We start from the raw sequence: 21,018 nt of genomic DNA on the forward strand, positions 1-21,018 counted from the left end.
TTAAGTTTGATTGATCTTGTCTATTGCTTTTTCTAGTCTCCTATTTATTTCTGTTCTGATCTTTGTTTCCTTCTTTCTGCTAACGTTGGGCTTACTTTGTTTTTTTTTTTTTTTTCCTACTTCCTCAAGGCACAACATTAGGTTGTTTGTTTGTAACCTTTCTTCTTTTTTAATGTAGGAATAATTGCTATAAATTTTTCTCTTAGACCTGCTTTTGCTGCATCCCATAAGTTATGGTGTATGTTGTATTTCTAGTTTCATCTGTCTCAAGGTATTTTTTTTATTTCACATTTAATTTCTCCTTTGATTCAACAGTTGTTGGGGAGCATATTACTTAATTTCCACATATTTGTGAATTTTCCATAATATTATTATGGTCAGAAAAAATACTTTCCAAATATAAGATTTTAACCTTACTAAATTTATTAAGACTTGTTTTGCAGTCTAACACATAATATATCCAGTAGAATGTTCTATGTGCATTTGAAAAGAATGTGTATTCTTTTGCTGTTGAATGGAATGTCCTCTCCATGTCTGTTAGATCCATCAGGTCCAAAGTGTAGTTTAAGTTCAATGTTTTCTTTCTGATTTTCTGTCTGCGTGATCTGTCTATTGTTGAAGGTTAGATATTAAAGTTCTCTACTATTACTGTATTGCAATCTACCTCTCTCTTTAGATCTTTTAATATTTGCTTTATATATTGAGGTGCTCCGATGTTGGGTGCATATATAATTATAGTAGCTATAACCTCTTAATAAAATGACTCCTTTATCATTACATAATAACCTTCTATATCTCCTTTTTACAATTTTTGACTTAAACATCTATTTTGTCTGATAAAACTACCTCCTGCTTTTGGTTTGCATTTGTATGAAATATCATTTTCTATCCCTTCACTTTCAGTCTGTGTATATTCTTAAAGGGAATGTGAGTTTCTTGTAAGCAGCATATAGTTAAGTATTTTTTTGTTGCTGTCATCCATTCAGCCACTCTGTGTCTTTTGACTGGAGAATTTAAGCAAATGGCATTCAAAGTAATTATTGATAGGTAAGGACTTACGATTGCTGTTGTGTTGATTCTTTTCTGGTTATTTTACAGATTCTTTGCTTCTTTCTTCCTCTCTTGCTGTATTCCTTCATGATTTGATGGTTTTCTATGCTTTGGAATTCTTCAAAGAATTATATATTTTTTTAACCCAAACATACTAGGCATTGTACTCACTGTTTTCCATATATTTTCTTTTAATTGTCACATACTTTACTAGAAATATTTTATTTACTCCTATTTCAATTATCATTTGTCAAGCCACTCAGCTACTCACCAGAAGACCTAGAATTTGGTTCTAAATCTAGCTGAGCCTTTGCTCTTAGGTTTCACAGTATCATTAATGTTTTGCAAATTGAAGTGGGCCCAGTTAGGATTTAGCCTTGACCACACACACACACACACATCTTTTCCTAGTCATTTCAAAGCAAATGCTTTCTTGGCCTTATATGTTCCTGATCTTGAGTGTTCTGAGATTTCTTCTTTTACAGGGATTTGTAGTTGGAAGGGTAAACACCAAATTAAGTCACATGTGTTCTTGACTGCCTCCTCATGCTTAATTATATCTGATGAGCAGTCCGTCCAGACATCTAGTTTCAGGTACTTAGCTGTCTCTTACTTTTGCTTCCAGTGATCAAGGGCTCTGAGGTTTAAACATATGTTTTCCCAGTGAACTTTTGTCCTCTTTGTAAACTGCATTCTGTTCTCTCCTATTAAATTCCAGCTTTCATGATTAAATATGTGATGATAGCGCCAGAAATGTTTATATGATAAATTAAAGCAGGCAGGGTCTTCCGCTTACAAATTACTTCAAGATAGGACTCAGATGTCTGCTCATAGAATTGCCTCATAAATGCTAGCATAAAATGAATTCAATCTTTTATAGTTTCAGTTTGTTCTTGGCTTAGAGGCCTATTGTTTCAGTGTGTGTCTATAGGGTTCTCAGCTCCTAGCCTATTTCTCAAACTGAGGCTGCAGAAATTTATGACTCAATGGGGGAAAAAAAAAAACGTGTGACGACTTCTCAAACCTGCTTTGGAAAAAAACCCAGATAGGATGTTTTTGTCTCCCTATCTTGACATATACGTGTAAAAAAGCCTGTGCATGTAAACAAGGCAGTGCCTCCGAGGCAGGGGGGTGGCAATTTCAGAATATCAAGTCTTAGGATTATTTGCTTTGGCTATCAGAAGTTTGTATTAGAACAGAGACATGTTCTAAAAACCTTACTGCCCAAACACCCAGATTCACTAGAGACCTTCTAGACATCAGGAAGGTGTTTGTTTTATAAAGTGGAGGCATGTGTGGGTCTGTGCCACATTCATGGCTATAAAAGAAAGTGAAGAGTGTTAAATGTGACCTCTCAGAGAAAAGAGGCCTGAAGCCTCTGCGATTATTATTTCTGGAGGAGTAAATATTTCAGTAGAAAAAGAAACTCCTTTGTACCAATTCTCTCTGAGTTTCTTGGCACATTTTAATATTTCAAGTAACAGCTGAAACTACATTAGCCTTCTCTTTTCTAATTGGAAGCATCTGTGAGTTGCAGAATTCTAATTTTCAGATTCCAAAGTGATTTTCTGTTTGAACAGAGGTGTCAATTTCAGCTGAAATTTCCATCTATGGGGCCTTTCTTTTTCCTTCTGATTATAAAGTGTTCAGTCAGCTAATGATGTGCTGGAGATACAGGTACTCTTAATCAGCTTTTCCATGTACTCATGCTTTTTAATAAAAACTGCTCTTACTTCAGCTATTTGTACACCTTTATCTGGATTCTTCTTATTCAAGGAGAACTGATGGAGAAATTCCTTTAGCCCTTGGAATTCTACTTGAACAATTTTTTCCTGCCAAAATCCTCTTAATCAGCTAGAGAAATATATGATATTTACAAATTCCAGAAAGAAAAAAAAAGAGCAAAGACAATTAGAAACCTATTTCAGTTTTTCTCTATGTTAATCAAAAGCTATCTTATCTCCTAAGACTTCAACAAGAGAGACAGGGAGGCATACTGGTTTCTTACCTATTTTCACTTACTACTTTGGCTATTTCTTATCCCAGTGATATTATTTCATCTCACTGAGCCTCACTAATCTCAAGTGTAAATGAAAACAATAATATTTACCTCCCAGACTTGTGGTAGTGAGTAAATTGTGTAACATTTGTAAAATGTTTTCAATGGGAACTAAATATATGTTGGCTTTTTTTTACATATGGCAGCCAAGGCAATAATAACATGACTTGCTAAACCAAGATCAGGCCCTCAAGGAGCCAAGACCAGGCTTGAGATTTGATGGTTTAACATCTGTAAGGCTCCATCCTTTGTGTTCAAAATTAACTCTGCAGAGTTTAGTAAAGAGCGCATGGCAGAGTATCAAAAAGTCACAGAGAGAAAAAGACTCTCCATGGGTATTAAATATACAGTCATCCCTCCCACCCCCATGGATACTAAAGCACATTGTATCTAATATAATGTAAATCCTATGTACAAGGTCTGCCAATTAAGTTCGTGAACTTGCCACCATGTACTTACGTTGTTAGCACTATACAAACAACTCAGTAAGGTTTCATAACCTTGGTATAGCTGCATCTCATGGCTGTGTTCATGTCAATGTGTGGTGTTATCTTGCTGAGCGGTATTCATTCTTGTGTGTTTTTGTGTGCCATCATAGGAATGTCAGAGCTTGACTTAGAGCAATAAACAAACATTTGTAAATTTCTTGTTAACCTTGGCTAGAGTGGAAGTGAAGTCAGGAACATGCTAGTCCAAGTTTATGGGGTTAATGCCATAAAGACAGTGGCAATGTACAAATGGATTAAACATTTTTCTAGGGGTGAGAAAGTGTCACTGATGAAGAGAGGTCAAAGTAGCCAGTAACAAAGTAGCACTGACAAAAACATGGCAAAAATTTGTTAAATTGCACATCAAAATCATTGGCTGACTGTGAGAAGCATAGCAGACTAAGTAAACATTGATAGAGAAACAGGAAAATCTTAACTGAAAATCTTGGGCAACAACTCATGGCTCTTACATCACAGCAATGCCCTAGCTCACATGGCACTGTCTGTGAGGGACTTTTTAGGCAATGAACAAATAACTCTATTGGAACACCCTCCCTACTTACCTGATCTGGCCTCCAATAACTTTTTTCTTTGTCCAGAAATAAAACAAAATTGAAATGAAGACATTTTTATGACACTCAGGACATCTGGGGTAACATGATGACAGCTCTGATGGCCATTCTAGAAAAAAGAGTTCCAACATTGCTTTGCAGGGTGGAATAGACACTGGCCTCAGTGCATAGCTTCCCTAAGGGAGTATTTCAAAAGTGATAACAGTGACATTTAGTCATGAGCTCTTTTTCAAAAATGAGTTTGTGAATTTAACTGTCAAACCTCATAAATAGTTGTTATACTATGTTTTTATTTGTATGATTTTTATTGTCATATTGTTATTTTTTTATTGATCACTTTTTCTAAATATTTCCAATCTACAGTAGATTGAATCCACAGACATGGAACCTGTGGATAGAGAGAGCCAACTGTAAGCCACTACACAGATGCTTTGTGTTGTTATGAGGATTTTAATTACTGACTTCACAGAGAGAAGATTCAAAACGGTGTCATCAAAAGAACAAGCGTAAATTTCTATAGTAGACACTCAATAAATGTAGTTTTGAATATAAACGGGATCTGCAGATCCATGAGTTTTTGAGGGTAAAAAGGAAAACAAGTAATAATAGCGTCAAGACAGAAGGGAATCCATGAACCATAGCATGAAATTCTGTGTCTTTTGGAAGGTAACTGACAAACATTTGTCAAACATTTCTTAAATTCCAACTGAAAATTTATCAAGGGGCTACTTTATGACTGACAGTGTACATGTATTATTTTATCTAATGCTCACACCAACTTAGTGAGATGAACTTAATGATTGATTACTGCTCCATTTGAGTAATGAGCAACTGAGACTTGGTGAAGTAAATAATTTGCCAAGGTTAGATCTGGGATTTGATCCCAGGTCTGTTTAGCTCCAAATCTATGTTCTTATAGCTGTTCCACAGAGAACTACAAGCCTTGTTAGATTATAGTCATAGAATCATAGAATTTTGGAGGTTAAATGATCCCCTTTCTTCATTTTACTGCTGGGGAAGCAGGCACAGATGGTTCTGGTAACTTTCTCAAACTCCCAAAACTAGATAGAGTAGTGGGAAAATTTCTACCACAATTATCCTAATGACTCCATTACCACATTCAGGGAAGGAAAGAAAGGAATTGACCATCTATTTGGCAATCCTTTTCTTAAACAATACTATGTTTCAGGGCTGCACCCAGGGAAATCAGTGGAAGTGAAGCATATGCTTCCTGCCCTTTGAATGCTTCAGGTCTATTTGGGGAAAATCATCCTATAACAGCAAAAGGGAGATAGAGAAAGGGGGAATCCAAAAGGACCTGGTAGAGGCACTCCAGGCCCAGCTCTACCAAGCTGTCACTCTGTGAGTTACCCATTCTGCACCTGCTTCTTCTGTGGTTCTTCTTGGTTCTTCAATGTCTCTGGCATACCCAGTCATAATGTTTTTCCCGTCCCCCAGCTCTGACTATGCTAGAAAACCCCTCTGGATTAGAGACTCTTGGTTCCATGTGCTCAGCGCAGAACGCTGGAGCCAGTGCAGGGGCAAGGCGATTGTTAGTCTCCATGTGAGACATGGAGAAAGCCCTGCCCACTCCAAGGGAGGTTCCACTCACAGAGTCACATGAACAGACACCATCATCCACCCCTCCATACCTGGCTCTAAAGATGGGAACACTTGGCATCCACTTGGCACCTGGGAGCATCAGAAGGAAAGGGCCTCCGCAGGATGGGGAAGAGCAAATACCCACTTCCGGTATAACATGTACCTCAGAAAGGAGCAGGGTGGGCTTTCCAAGGTACAGGAAATTCATTATGGTTGTTCATTGGGCTAAAATAATCGGAATGTCCTTCAAGATAACATATAACACCAGAGAAGGATTATGAGTGCCCTGCCACTAGCTTGTTCAGACATCTGTGGACACCCAGCCCGCTTTCCAGTACTACTACCATGAGGACATGTCACAGAATGCAGTGTAAGTGTGATCTCTGAGTCCTTCTGAGGTATGAGGCGTGGGCAGCCACCTCACTTCAGTCTTCCAGGGTTTCTGCCTTACCAGGTATTGGGCTGACAGAGCCCTTGAGGATTTCTTAGACCTGCTTTCTGGGGCTTTCTCAACGTATTTTTTTCCTACTGTACTGTTGACTCCAGGAGACTGCTACCGGACTTTACAAATAACCTTTTGTGGGTTTTCACAGGGCAGGTCCCTTTTCTGCCAAAAATGTGTAGAATGGTGGTGTCGTTGGCAAGAGTGAGCCTTTGTTGCAGAGTTGAAAGTGCATGTCCCTTTTTGTGAACCTGACCGCAGTGGTTTGCCTGATGTTGCTGACCCTGTTTTAATTAAGTTCTCCGTTATTGTTGGCCTCCGTGCCGAGAAGCCTGAAAGAGCATCGCCCATTTCTGTGAGTATTGTAGTGTGTGTATGTGTGTGTTTTTTTCAGTTCTATTTTAGGAAATTTCCAAAGGTCACTCCTCTGCACACTGAGATAAGGGTTAAGAGTCTTTTTCTCAAGACATAATATTCTCCTAAGTGAACATTATCTTTGTTTTTCTTTTTCTCTTGTGTAACTGAATTCTAAAATTCAAGAGGATTTTTCTGGCACCTGATGGAAACTGGAGATAGCGATGTCATTTATAACCTTTGTTGGACGGGGGAAACCTCACCTGCGCTTGCCCTTATGGAATTCCAACAGACTTTTGGTTTTATGAAATTGGGAATCACACTACTTATGGCTACTACACAAAAATTGTATAGCTATTGTATTAGCTTCCTAGGGTACCACAAATAAGGTGGCTTAAAACAATAGAAATTTATTTTCTGCCACTTCTAAAGGCTAGAAGTCTAAAATCAAGGTGCCAGCAGGGCCCTCTTGTAGGTCTCTAAAACCTCCAAGAGACACCCCTTCCATGCCTCATCTAGCTTCTGTTGTTTCCTGACTGTGTTTGGTGTTTCTTTCCTGTAGATGTGTTGCTCCATTCTCTGCCTCCCTCATCACCTTGCTGTCTTCTCCCTATGTTTCTGTGTCTTCCGTCTTCTTATAAGGCCACCAGTCCTTATAACCACATCTTATCTTGATTACATCTGCAAAGACGCTATTTTACATAGGTCACAGATATCTAAGGTTAGGATTTCAACATAACTTTGTGAGGGACACAATTCAAATGACTTGGAATTTTTCTCACCCCGAAAATATCTGGATATGTTATCACTCTCTACCATCAATAACCAATGTCAGCAACCACTCTTGGAGCATTTACCATGTACCAAACACTATGCCATGTAACTGATATAAATTATTTCAGTTAATCTTCATGGAAACACCTTGGAGTATTCTTGTATTCTCAGTTTACAACTGCCAGAATAAAGGGCCAGATCTGCCTCATTTCAGCACCCGTGTTCTGAATACTCACCACACCTAACCCATGTATCTGTGGAGGACCTGCTGTAGACCTGTCACTATGCTAGCCCTGGGGTTACAGCAGCAAATAAGACTAATGCTGCCCCACCCCCTCAGAACCTGAGTTGAATGGGAGGATGGTTTACTGACAATTTCCTAAATATCAGTTAGTAACTCCTAGCACCATCGCACCATTTCCAGTAAGGAATTTTTTCCCCTTGCTGTCATTGCCAAAAGTCTGTATAGGGAACAAGGCTGCTAAGATGAAAAGTAGTGAGACAAAAAGTCCCTCAGGAGGAGGGAGGGTCTCACTTCTGCTTTAACCAGGGCTCTGACATCCTGTTCCACATAAGGCAACGTATCTCTGGAAGACTGGTACTGAGCAGAGTGTACCTTGGCTAGGTTATGCTGAGGAGCAAAGGTTCCTAGAATCCCAATTCTGAAAGCAGAGTGTGTGCTGGGTTTCTTCTCCATGTGCATCTGGTCCCCACAAGTAGGGGCTGTGCTCTGGGTCACCCTTGCTCCAGAACGCAGGCTAAGGAAACAGCCTGTTCTGGAACTGTACAGGTTGCCATGGCAATAGGAAAAAGAGAAGATGGTGAATCACACACCAGCCCTTAAACATTTCCACCCAAAAATGTCAAGTTGTACCCACTCACATTTTATTGTGCAAAGTATGTCACCAGGCTATGCTTCATTTGAAGAAATCATAGAAGCGCAGACTGCTTTGTGCTTGCAGTAAAAACAATAGAAAATACTTGGGCTCAGCACCCATTGCTCAGTGGCTACGGTGCCAGCCACATGCTCTGGAGCTAGTGGGTTCAAACCCAGCCTGGGCCTCGTAAACAATAAATAAACAAATAGCCAGGTGTTGTGGTGGCGCCTATAGTCCCAGCTACTAGAGAGGCCGAGGCAAAAGAATCGCTTGAGCCTAAGAGTTGGAAGTTGCTGTGAGCTGCGATGACACAGCATTCTAATGAGGGCAACAAAGTGAGACTCTGTCCCTTCCACATAGGGATAGAAAGAAGAGTTCAATCCTATTCCTGGATGAGTAGCTCATAACAGAGGTATCTTTCAGACCAAATGAAGTAAACTTTTGAAAGAATGGATTCGGTTCTCAGCACCATTTTTATCAAGCATGGCCATTCTCTTCCCTTCCACACACTTAGCCAGAAGGGCCACACAGGAGTAGCCACACCGCCTCCCGGGCCACTCGTTCTCAGCTTTGGTCGACAAGCCCTAAGGACCAAGCATCAGCTAAGAGAGAACCTGTGTTCTGTTTCTAGAAACTGAAATAGGAAAGCCTGAATGTGAAAGCCACAAATGGGCACAGTGAAGCATGTTCCAGAGCAATCCCTCGTGGGTTCACTGTACACAGACAATATTTCTTTAGGCAAAGGTATTTTATTCACTTACAACTTCTCAAGACTATGCTGTATTTTATGTCAAGCAAGGCATCTATTTATTTAATCCTTAGATTCTATAGGTTGGCCACTTGCCATGTTCACCCCTTCCTTCCCTCAAGTTCCAAAATTGGTTCCCTGAAGTAAACAGGAAAAACTTGGGAGAAGTAATCAGTAGCTAAAATAACTTTTGTTTTTGTCCTGTTCCAGTTAGTGGCTGTTAGCAGTAAGATTCTCATGAGTACCTCTGTCCTAGATGCCCATCTTTGCTGTGACAGGAGCAGTCCAGACTGTGTTCTGAGGACTCTGCTGACTCATTAGCCTTGATGAGTGCTCAGGTTGCATTAGCAGGACGGTTAGTGCCTGGGGATCCCCGGGGCGGGGCAGCCTATATTTCACTCAAAAGCTGGAAACGTCTCTGACCTCTGTGGAGCCAGGCCTGGGCTTCCTGGAGCTTCCCACCTTCCTGCTTCCCTTTGTGCCTCCGAGCAAAACAACATCACTCTTTAAACAGGTCACACACACCAGGTGTCAAAGCCAGCACCTCACAGGGCGTCATTCACTCCTCGAGGGTTTGGCTCTTTCTCAAGGAGAGAAGATTGAAACAGACGCAGCTGTGGAACACGGAGAGCTCCACAGCACCTGAATGGCCACCCCAGTCATCCACACCCAGCAGCATGTGCTAGAGGAGCTCCATTCAAACGCCCCGTCTCTGACTTACCCTTATGGACCAGGTTAGATGAATATTGGGAGTCACATGTCTACAGGGATTTTGTGAACTTGCCTTGTCCCCATTTCACTCATGAGGAAACAAAGGCACAGAGAAGTGAAGTGACTTGCCCCAAATCACACACCTAGAGGGGTCACATTTTGGGGATCTGAAAAACCTGCGTTCTAATCTCACTTCACCTCACTACCTCTTAATCTCCCCGTAAATGATGACAGTCTTGCATGAGTATTCCGGTGATGCACATAAAGGGCTTACAAGTGTCCCTGGAACAGCAATGCTCAAAAGCTGACTGAATAAATGAACAAATGTTGCCCTTCTGTGACTTGTTTTCCTTCCAGGCGGCCCTTGATCTCTTTCTCATTGAATATTGACTCTTGCAGGGAATATGGAAAACCTTTAGTCCCAATTGTGCATCACCAAAGGCCTTTTTATTTTTCCCCACCCAGTGACCCACATAAGGAAAGCTGGCCTACCTGCCATACTCTGGATGACCACCTTCCTGTTTCATGAATAAAAGGCACATATAACTATCAGTCCTGGCTCCTGGCAAACAGGCATACGGAAGTGGTATAATTCTAGTTAAAATATCAGTTTATAATTAGACATTAACACTTATCAACATGATGAGCCAGGTACAGGTACTTCACTGGACCTTTTGCCAGCATTTGAACGCAGGTGATCTGACTCCTGTGCCCTTAACTACTACACCCAGTCAACAACACGAAGAACTACTATTTAGCAAATGTTCACTCCTGCCAGCGTATACTGTCACACACTCTTTAAATGTGAATTGTCTCAGTCATTATAACAAAGGTACGAAGCGGGTGGAATCACTCCTCCATTTTACAGGTGGGGAACTGAAGGTGGAGGAAAGAAGTCACTTATTTGTAGCTGCGGCAGCTAATGCACAGTGGAGGCTGGCTTCAAGCCCAGGCCCTGTGACTGCAAATCACCATAATTAACCATGGTCTATGCTATCCTCCCTCTCATGTTTTCTCCAAAACTTTGCTTAAATGGCTGGAAGCCTCATCACACATTAGTGCTTTGTATTATTGAAAATTCCCCATTGGAGCCCTGGGGACTCCTGAGGGTCTGAGGTTTCAGGGTGAGACTAAGCAGGTCTAGATAGGAGCAGTGAGGGAGGCACCCAAATGCTCAGAAGGAATGCGGAGAGGTGAGTGTCTGCATTCCTCAGTTAATCAGAACCTCATGGGAACAGATAAGAACCAACCATCACCAGTCACTGCTGCAGAAAATACTGGCCCCTGAGTGAAAAGCTGCTAAACCTGAAATAGGTTGTTGAAGTCCTCGAATCAGAGGTTCTCTTCCCTGAGAGTCGTGTGTCTACTTTCTGAGCTTGTCTAGATGCAGTTCTGCCAAGAAATGAGCTGATGGGCAAGAGAGCCTGCCCCTGGGACCTGCTGGGACCTGGAATCCATCTGTCAGTCATCATGGTCTCCCACCCTGCACCTTTTACTTTCTCAACATACATCAAAGAAAAGCATTTCCTTAGTGCCCCCGACGTGAGTGTCTGTTTGGTTCGCTTCACTCCACACCTCTGGCTGCTTGTCAAGAACTAGATCTCCAGCTGAACAGGCAGTCTCCCTGTAAAGAGCTCTGGAGTCAGGATTCTGCTTCAAGTAGGTCTGGCTGCTTATGAGCTGTGTGAACTTAGGCAAGTGACTTCACCTCTAAGCCCGTTAGTGTCCTCATTTACAAAACAAGGTCTTTGGAGCAGACATTTCAAAATCTCTAGCCAAGGCAATCCTTTTGAGATCATTCATGGCTGAAATATGGGGTGTCCTAAAGGTTGCCCATAAAGTTACGTACATAGAGAACATAGGAAATTGTAGCTAAATGTGCCTTTATTTACTAAATATTCTTTACAAGATTTTACAAAGAGGTGACCAACGCACAGAGAATATTTTGTAAGTATTTTTTACAAAGAGGTGGTCAACACATATAGAATATTTTATATTTTACAGGGTTTTTTTTTGGCCAGGGCCAGGTTTGAACCCACCACCTCCGGTATATGGGGCCAGTGTCCTACTCCTTTGGGCCACAGGTGCCACCCATAAATATTTTGTAATGAATATTTTGTAAATAAAGTTACATTTAGCTACCATTTCCCATTTTCTCTATGTATGGCGACTTTATGGGTAAACTTTAGGATACCCTGTAGGCAGAAAAGCACTTTGAGAAGTGGTTAAGAGCTCTTAATGTGTTTCAAAAGCTATTATTTTTGCACTGTGATCTCTGCAGAGTATGAAATTATACATGCCCCCCAAAGAGAAAAAGCATCTGTCACAGCCCACCACTTGTCAGGGCCCAGGACTGGCCAGGTCTCAGGCCAGCTTAACTAGGTTCTGGACACGGACCACTAAGCTACCGTGCTCAGGAGCAATTTCTCTTAGGTGCCTGAGGGCTATATACTTTAGCAGGAGAGAGAGAGACACTTAGAGAGAGTAAAGCAGTCTCAGAATCGATAGATCTTAGTCTTTAGTAGAGCTTGGTAACCTTCAGCAGAGAGACACCATGCTGGCGTTAGGAGAGGAGACAGAGTCAGAGTAAGCAGGTCCGTGATAGAATGTGCATGTGTGAATGCACACACTCCCAACCGCCTGCTCCTCCAGAGCTGATCTCGTGCCTCTCAACACCACAGGTGTAGAGACTACCGATTCACCAATGCTCTCATCTCACGAGCTCTCATGCTTGGTAGGAGAGGTAAATCCCTCTCCATGCCCTTTTACTTTACTGTTTTTTTTGGCTGGTGCTAGGTTTGAACCAGCCACCTCCAGTATATGGGGCTAGCACCCTACTCCTTTGAACCGCACTGCCCCCTCTCCATGCCCTTTTCACCAAGGTGTTCCATTATTGAGCTATACAGGTATTTCTTATAACTCTCATTCCTCCTAGCCATAGGCTATACAGGCTGCTACAAGCATCCTTTGAAATTATAGTACCTCAAGTTTGAATGTAAAAATGTTCATTTTAAGTATCTACCTTCCCTCTATCTTCAACATACAGAACCTGTTTTATTGTACCAGATAATATCACTAATTGCACTTTTCCTGTGTTTAACAGCATCAGAGCTTTGCTAAAATCTAAACTAGTGCATGGATCTTACCACTGTGTTTGCCTTCTCCATTAACAAGAATTGTTAAGAATCCTCCTCTTCCTGTAAGAAAGAAGGAAACATCTCAATGAATGAACATTTTCTTTAAAAATCTAAATTTCCTTTATAAAAGGAAAACTTGGGAGGCTAAGTCAAGAGGATTGCTTTTCAGAGCTTTTCCTGAATCTGCTGATTCTCTAAATAATCTGTAGGCCAAGGAGGCATATTTGGCATATTCTGGTACCCTTCACCTGGAACTTGCTCTCAAACTCTATGAGTGAGATAATTCAAGTGCCTACCCTGCCCTCCTTCAATGTCATGAGTAAAGCCCTGCAACCCCCAAGTCTTAGGCACTGGGCTTTTCTTCTTCCTGGCCCATCCACCTTTTTCCATACACTGATTTTCCCACTCTGAGCCGTGGGACACAGCACAGGGCAAGACCCCTTAAACCTGATAGAATATAGCACACATCCAAGCTGCCTTTGCTCCAACACCCATTCACCTTTATTCAACACTTTGCATTCTCATTCCTCAACCATCATTACCATCATTCACTTAATCATTTCCATTTATTCAAAAATTATGTTAAGCATTTATTATGGACTGAGTCTGGGGGATACAGTGGTGAAAAAAAAAAACAGTAAAAGTCGATGTAGACCATGCCTTCATGAAACTTACAGCCTAATGAGGGTGCTGGATATTAACCAAATAGCCACATAATTAAATGTGTTTTCTGTGTATGTAGGCATGCAATACTTTGAGAGCATATAACAGGGAGTCTCTATTGGATTTGGGGGGAGTTTTTTGTGAGACAGAGTCTCACTTTGTCACCCTCAGTACAGGGCTGTGGCATAATAGTTCAGAGCAACCTCAAACTCCTGGGGTCAGGTGATCCTCTTGCCTTAGCCTCCCAAGTAGCTGGGACTACAGACGCCTATGACAACATCCAGCTATTTTCTAGAGACAGGGGTCTTCTTCTTGCCCAGGCTGGTCTCAAACTCCTGAGCTCTGGTGCTCTACCTGCTTCAGCCTCCCACAGTGCTAAGACTACAGGCGTGAGCCACCGCACCTGGCTGGGAGGTGGCTACTCTAACTTGAAACTGATACCAACCAGGTTCGTTCCACCTTGGTACACTAAGTCAATCACTGCAACAGTGGCTTTTTCAATAAAAAAGAAAGGGTTTATTCACAAGGCAACCAAACGAGGAGGCAGGAGAACAGATATCAAATCCACCTGCCTGAAAACAGGGCTTGGGAGTTCATATACCAACCAAGGTGGTCTAAAGCATGGGAAAGAGTGATTGGCAGGTAGGAGTTACCTTGGTTCCTGAGGTAATTGGTGTTACGCACAACCCTAATTGAGCTACTCTTAATAGGACAGATGTTCAGAAAATAGTGTCACTACAATGATTAGAGTTTTTTGTGCTCTGGCACCAAAGGTCACTCTTCAGGTATCCACATAGGGCCAGTTCCCAACCAGACTGAACTGGATAGGAGTTGCCCAGTTCCTGAAAAACAACTTTAAACAAGCTGTTGTTCCAGTGACCCACAGTCCAAGATGTTATCTGTAAGGAAGCCAGTGGGAGTTTAATTATGTAGTATTTGGCTATGTGAGTTTGAGCTATATCGGTTTTAAAGTCAACTGGAAGTAAGTGATTAAAAGCAAGAAAAGCAGGTGGGCTTGATCTGGTTAGCCCTCAGTTTCAAAATTATCAAAATAATATTAGAGTAGAATTGACTAAAGAGTGAGGAGGAACAGGTGTATCAGGCAGAAGAAACTGTGTGTGAATTGGCCCTGGTGTAGGAAGAATGTGAGGAAGAGTATGGCACATGGAGGAATGAAAAGGGGGCCATATGCTGGTGACTAGGGCATGAGAGGGGAGGGGAACAGGGTGAAGTAAGGCAATGACAAGGGCCAGACCACTCAGGGCCCTATAGGCCATGAGAAGGCACTGAAGGATTTTTAGCACAAGGGGTAAAACAGTAAGATTCTGATTTCAAGAATACCACTCTTGCTGCTATATAGAAAATAGATTTGGGATTGAAAAAACAGGGATGTCACAAAGCTACTGTGGCACTTTAAGCAATAAATATTGGAAGCCTGGACCAGGGAGGGGTATTATGTGTACATTACTGAAAGAAATGTGTGAACCATGAGCTATTTAGAAAGTAGAATTGAAGGATGTGGCAACGAGTTGTCTAGAAGAAGAGAGAAAAGTGTCAGATGATTTCAGGGAGGTGTGATAATTAAACTAGGTATGTGGGTAATCCTCACCAAGAAAGAGCAGGAAAGAGAGTTAGGTTTGTCTTGAGTTTTTGTTTTGTCTTGTATTTGAGCCATAGTGGTGGAAAGTTAGATGGTAAATTTGTTTGGGACATAAGTTTAAAGAGCCTTAGAGACATGCAAAGGGAGATTGTTAGGTAGGCAGTTACATTGAAAGGTCTGGAGCAATAATTCTAAAATCATGGGTGATTTTGTTTCCTTGTTTCTCCAGGGGACATTGGCCTATGTCTGGAGATATTTGGGGTTGTCACAATGAAGTTTATGGTCCACTGCCCTCTAATAGGAGGCTCTCAAACATCTTGCAATGTGCAAGACAAGCCCATCCCTCACAGCAAAGAATAATCCAACCCAAAATGTCAATAGTACCAAGGGTCAGAAACTCCGGTTTATAGGTATTTGGGAGTCATTGGCCAAAAGCCTTGGAAATTACTGAGATCACATACAGAAAGAATAAGGATAGGAGGAAAAGTGGGATTGTACAAATTTTTAAGACACTTTAATGCATAATGGCTGAACCAGTTTCTCAGCAGAAGGAATAGCTAAAGAAATAGGAAGAAAACTCAAAGAAAATGGAGTCACAGAAGATTGGGGGAGGGGGCGGTATTTAAAAAGTACCAGATGCTACTGAGAAGCCAAAGGAGGTGGAGGCTCCTCAGTTGCTGTCCATTCCATTTAGGGATGTGAAGGTCATAGGTAGCCTTAGCAAGAACAGGTTTGCTAGCATGAAATTGAGAAAAGACAATTGCAGTGGGTTAAAGAATGAGAAGAAAATGAGAAAATGGAGGCAGCTGAGCTTTTAGGAGTTTGGTAATGGAAGCAAGAAGAGAGAAAGCAAAGACCTGGCAAAGAACGTGGGGGTCGAGAACAGTGTGGAGTTCAGTGGAAATTTTTATTATTGTTTTAAGTTTTTATTGTGGACAATTTCTAACATATACGAAGGAAGCAGAATATTGTAATGGCCTTCTGTGTACCCTGGATTCTGTGGACTCTGGATTCTGTTTTATTTCTCAGATGAGTAATGTTTGTTCTAGGAGAGAGTTAATTTTGCTGGACTCAAATTCCAAACACTGCGTCTTCTAATCAGTGGCAGCTGAAACCTGAGCTTCCAGTTGTAGGTTTTCTTTGTTTCCTTGTTTTGTCTGTCCCTTGTGTGTTCATCGTTTAGTGTTCAGCCAATGATTTGGGCAGATTTAATACTCAGATTTGGGAGTCAATCCCTTTGCAGCACCTTCGCTTCTGGGATTTCCACACCAATGCCCCTTCACTTCCTCTCCCAGCCCACACTGTATTCTGTTACTTCAAGCTAGTAAGACTGGCTTTCTTCTGCCCTAACTTGCTTGCAGATTGGACTATAATCAGGCAAAAGGCTGCAGCAAACTTGAAAATCTCAAAAGATTTAATCCCTGTTTTCAGAGGTAGATTCCTTCTGCTTTCTGCCTGCATTTTGCTAACCCCCATGGCTTTAAAGCACATATGTACACATATACGCATATGTGCCTTCATGTATATAAGGCCAGTCCGGAAAGTATCCAGCCACTGTTAATATAATAAATGACTCTATTTTTCATAGTGCGTGGCTGGATACTTTCTGGACAGGCCTCATGTATATGTACATATTAATATATGTATTTAAGGGGATGTCTCATAACTGATACCACCCCTTTTCCCATCCCCCACTGCAAGGACCTCAACCCACACGTCCAAGTTCCAGTCACAGCCCCACGTCTCAATGTCCAGCCACTGTGGTGTAGTCTGCACTTGGGAGGAGGGACCTGGAAAAGAGGCCCCAACAGCCCCTGGAATCAGCTTTGGGGCCATTTGGTCAGAGAATTATGAGATCCTAGGAACCTGCTCTAGAGGAAGGAGGGAGGGTGTAGACTGGTGACCACAGGTTCCAGAGGGGGGCGCACCCCCCAGCCCCATGGACTCTTGGCTCTGTGGAGGGGAACAGTTGGAAGAAGGCCAGAGCAGGACCCTCTAAAACAGTGGTCCTCAACCTTCCGAATGCCATGGCCCTTTAATACAGTTCCTGTGGGTGGCAACCCACAGGTTGAGAACTGCTGCTCTAAAATGTTAGGACTTGGGACAGAGATCTCTCTTGCCTGGGTCTACGAGCAAAATAAGTGAACGCATACACAGAACTATGGTCTTCACTCCGTGCCTAGTCGGGTTTCTCTGTGTTCACGTGTTGTGTTTCTCCTAGGGGGCTCTTCATCACCATCCATGACAAAGGCCACATTGCGACAATGCTGAACTCCTGGCCAGAAGACAATATTAAGGTACAATCTTGTTCTTGTTGCTGTTTGGTGAATCCTTTCAGCCTGCATGAGTCACTTATGACTATAAAAGGAACCATTATGGCACCAAGAGCAACATACTTCCCCCACACTGTTCCTAGGCCCTGGCCATAGGCCTGTAGTAGCCAAGCACAAATGCACCCCAGAGCAGAGGTTTGCATCATGCAGTGAAATTGCCCTTTATTATTGTTGTTGTTGTTCGTCTGAAGATACGTTCAGCATACACTGAGTACCTGCTAACTAAACAGTCCAGACCTATACTGTCTTCTCAATTAGCTGAGATGTCATGAGGAGAATAAGACAGAGACATGAAAGATTAACAAGGTGGAAATGGACCAGAGATCAATGAGGGGTACAGAAGGAGCCTGGGGTATTCAGAGAGGCAGAGGTGACATTCAGGCTGATGGATCTGGGTTGACCTCATGGGGAAAGTGACATTAGAGCTGGACCTTGAACTGAGGGGTAGAATTTGGGCAGTTGGGCACTGGGGAGACCACGCTGCTGGGGAAGAACACTCTGAACCAAGCGGAAAGGTGAATAATATCTTCACACTTGGGTATGTGTCCCCTGAGTGTACACAACTGGGGGCGGGGGGGTATAAACACACAGTGCCAGAATAAACCTAGCACTTCTTCCTGGAGTATAAATTTTACTCAAAAAAATTAGGGAGAAAACATTTTTGTGTAACAAACAGGATATAATAGTCGTGTTAATTTTTAAATATAAAACATGCAACTTAGTAGTAGAAATGGATTAGCCTTGGGCTAAATCCCCAGACCTCCTCCTGCTAGAGGGACTTCTGTGGAAGAGTTGGAGGGGCCATGGCATCTAAGATCATTGTCATTTTTGGAAACAAAATAGGTAAAGCAAAAATGCAAAACATCTGGCTACTCAGTGAGGGCATTTGGGGGCACATGAGCCAGGGTGGGATTGGAGCTGACCAAATACAGTACAGAGAACTCTCAGGGCCAATGCTCACACCACCTGCCTCCACTGGGAGGCTGTGGGACTCTCCCACTGTTTTCTCTCCAGGACCTCCCTCTCTCCTTTCCCGCCAGTTTCCTGAGCTCTCCCATCCTTCTCCACCAGGCACCAAATACAGCTTTTTCCTGCCTCCCTCCCTTTGTGTACCACACACTTCTGGCCCTTTCTGGGGTATGTTAGTATTTAGAATCAGCAATGGGGGGCGGGATCCAGCCTTTGGCTCTGAGGAGCCAGGCCTGAGCCACAGCCAAGGTCCCTGGACTCCAGTCCTGGCTCCTTCCATGCACTACTGTCTGGGTGTCATTTTGCTGTGTGCCTCTTCCTGCTTCTTCGCCTAGACTCCAGTTATGTGTAGGCCTTGGGCCTGGAGGTTTTGGCCCCAGTCCCAGAGAAACATCTTTCCAGGGTGTGTCTAGGATGAATCTACAATAAAATCTCAAGAATGTTAAGGGAAGCCAGCTTACTGATAGGGAGCGAAGTACAGGCTAACCTGAGTGGACACTCTGCTGAGGTCCTGCAAACGGACCTTTTCCACATTCCTGGATGTTTCGAATGTGAAAAAAACGTGTGCATAGTAGGCACTCAATACATGCTGCTGAGTTGAATGAACCCAGGTAAGCAACATGCTGAGCAGCCCCCATGTTCTGACACTGTGCCATGAGCAGCGAGATGAGGCCTCCACTAACAAATACAGTGCCTTGTGCAAGTGGCAAGGAATTAGAAAGAATGGTGAAAGGTACTCCTCTTTAATCAGTAATAGAAGAAGGAACCCTTTCCTCCAAGCTGGCACAGGGGTTGGGGCTGACGGGCTGGGTTTCATGTTTTTGTCACTCCTCTTGCCAGAGCACAATTTAACACAACATCCCTGCTGTAAGGGACGTAAAAGGAGAAAAACATGGACGGACCTGGCCCCCAGATGGCTTCATGTCACGCTTGGGAAACCAAGATATGAATTCAAAATAAAACCTTAGGAGTTAATATTCATCAACATCAATAAACATATTTTGAAAACCTTCTAAATACTGAAGGGTAATTATCAGAGTGATGGAGAAAGCAATTGCTATGATTTTAGAGGAAGGGAACCAAGGGTTTGGGGTCACCAGGAAGAGGCGGAGCTTGAGCAAGCCTCACAGAGTCAGAGACATTCAGGCTGTCGAGGAGAGGGTAAGTTGCATGAGCAGATGTGGGCATCTACTTCAGCTGCATTGAACCATCATTTGGTAAACATCTGCTCTGTAATAGTTCCCTGGGAGTTTAGGGATAAGGAGGTGTATGGGTCCAAAGTCAAGTGAGTTTGAAGTCCAATGAGAGAAACAGACCCAGGAACAGTGACAGTGCACTGTGCCTATACTACCAAAGAGCGGAACCCAAGGGATGAGGAGCAAACAGGTGACTGGCTGCCCATCTGCCCTGTGGTACCCCAGAGGGAACAGACAAATGCCTCCTCCACCCTTTATTTCTGCCTCAATTTGGAGAAACCTGAATGCCAGCGATGACAGGTCAGCCCCACTTTGCAGACAGACAGACCCAGGTTGTGGTCTGAGTCTTCCATTTACCTGCTATGTGTGCAGAGATAACCTCTCTGAGATTGCTTTCTTATGGTGAGGTAAAGTCTGTGCACATCAAGTGGACATTGTCATTATGAAGGTGGCGGAGGCGGCTATAGCACATACAACAGTACAGGGCCCGAGGGCAGCCATGGAGGGGACTCCGCTACTTGGAACCAGAGGCCAAAAGGCAGCAGGCAGACACTTTGGCCCCTGGACATAATTTATGTGGCCCTCAAGGCCTTCCATTTCAACTTTTTGAAAATGTTGAGTTTGTAGAAAACATTTTAAAATAAGAAAATTTCATTAAAAATACAAAAGATATAAAAAAATGTATACACATTTTAAGAAAGGAAATAACTATTGAAATTGTAATACTCAGGCCATGTTTAACTTCCGCGGTTGTAAGAGATGCAGATGCAATATACAAGACAACAAATGTTATTGGTATATATTGAATATTGCAATTAGAATACAGTTTTTTTTCCCCTTCTTAAAATGTGCATACATTTTTTTTGACACCCTCTGGATGTGTAAGAATCAAAATACTTGTATTTCTGACTTTTCTGAAAAAAACAGCATCTCTGAGCAGTGGGCCGATAATTTGACATGTGAAGAAGTCCATAGGACTGATTGGACGGCCCTGGTTTACCCACTCCCTACCTACCCCACTCACTGGCCTCCTCCCAGCCACAGGGTACCTTTTTGGAGGTTTGGAATGTTCCAAGCCCAAGTCTTTCTTATATCCTAATGTGTTTTGTACAGTTGCTCTAAAAAGAAGGGAAGAAAAATCTCCCTACCAAGGTAGAGAATATCTACTGATCACTCCCATTCTGGCCCTTTGGAGCTAATCTTCACCTTCACTATTTCATTTGATTCTCATAGTCACTGTGCTCAGAGTGGAGCAAAGACTTCTCCTGATACCCCCAGAGATGAGTCTTGAAGAGTGGAGTATCTTTTCTCAGATGAGCAAGTTAAGGTTAAGTGACTTGCTTGGGGTTACTCACAAATAAGAGCTGGTATCCAGCCCAGAGCCCTGCTTCTGAATCACCTCTTCCTGGCAGCTGAGTGAGCAGGCAGAGCTTTTCAAGGCA

The 21,018-nt window shown here is 42.6% G+C and overlaps 1 protein-coding gene across 4 annotated transcripts in view; it reads left to right on the plus strand.

Annotated features, from left to right (window-relative positions):
* The window catches only part of ME3 (malic enzyme 3), a 202,890-nt gene that overhangs the window by 113,490 nt on the left and 68,382 nt on the right, over positions 1 to 21,018 (plus strand). For all 4 annotated transcript variants that reach the window (XR_002771979.1, XM_003780841.1, XM_023510158.1 and 1 more), the window contains exon 5: positions 17,300 to 17,375. Coding sequence is in view for 3 of the 4 variants with exons in the window: in XM_003780841.1 (XP_003780889.1) it covers positions 17,300 to 17,375 (76 nt within the window). In the remaining variant the exon portion in view is untranslated. The remainder of the gene's footprint in view (positions 1 to 17,299; positions 17,376 to 21,018) is intronic.

This window comes from Otolemur garnettii, unplaced genomic scaffold (assembly GCF_000181295.1).
Source record: "Otolemur garnettii isolate 467f Iridium unplaced genomic scaffold, OtoGar3 scaffold00001, whole genome shotgun sequence".
NCBI classification, from domain to species: Eukaryota; Metazoa; Chordata; class Mammalia; order Primates; family Galagidae; genus Otolemur; species Otolemur garnettii.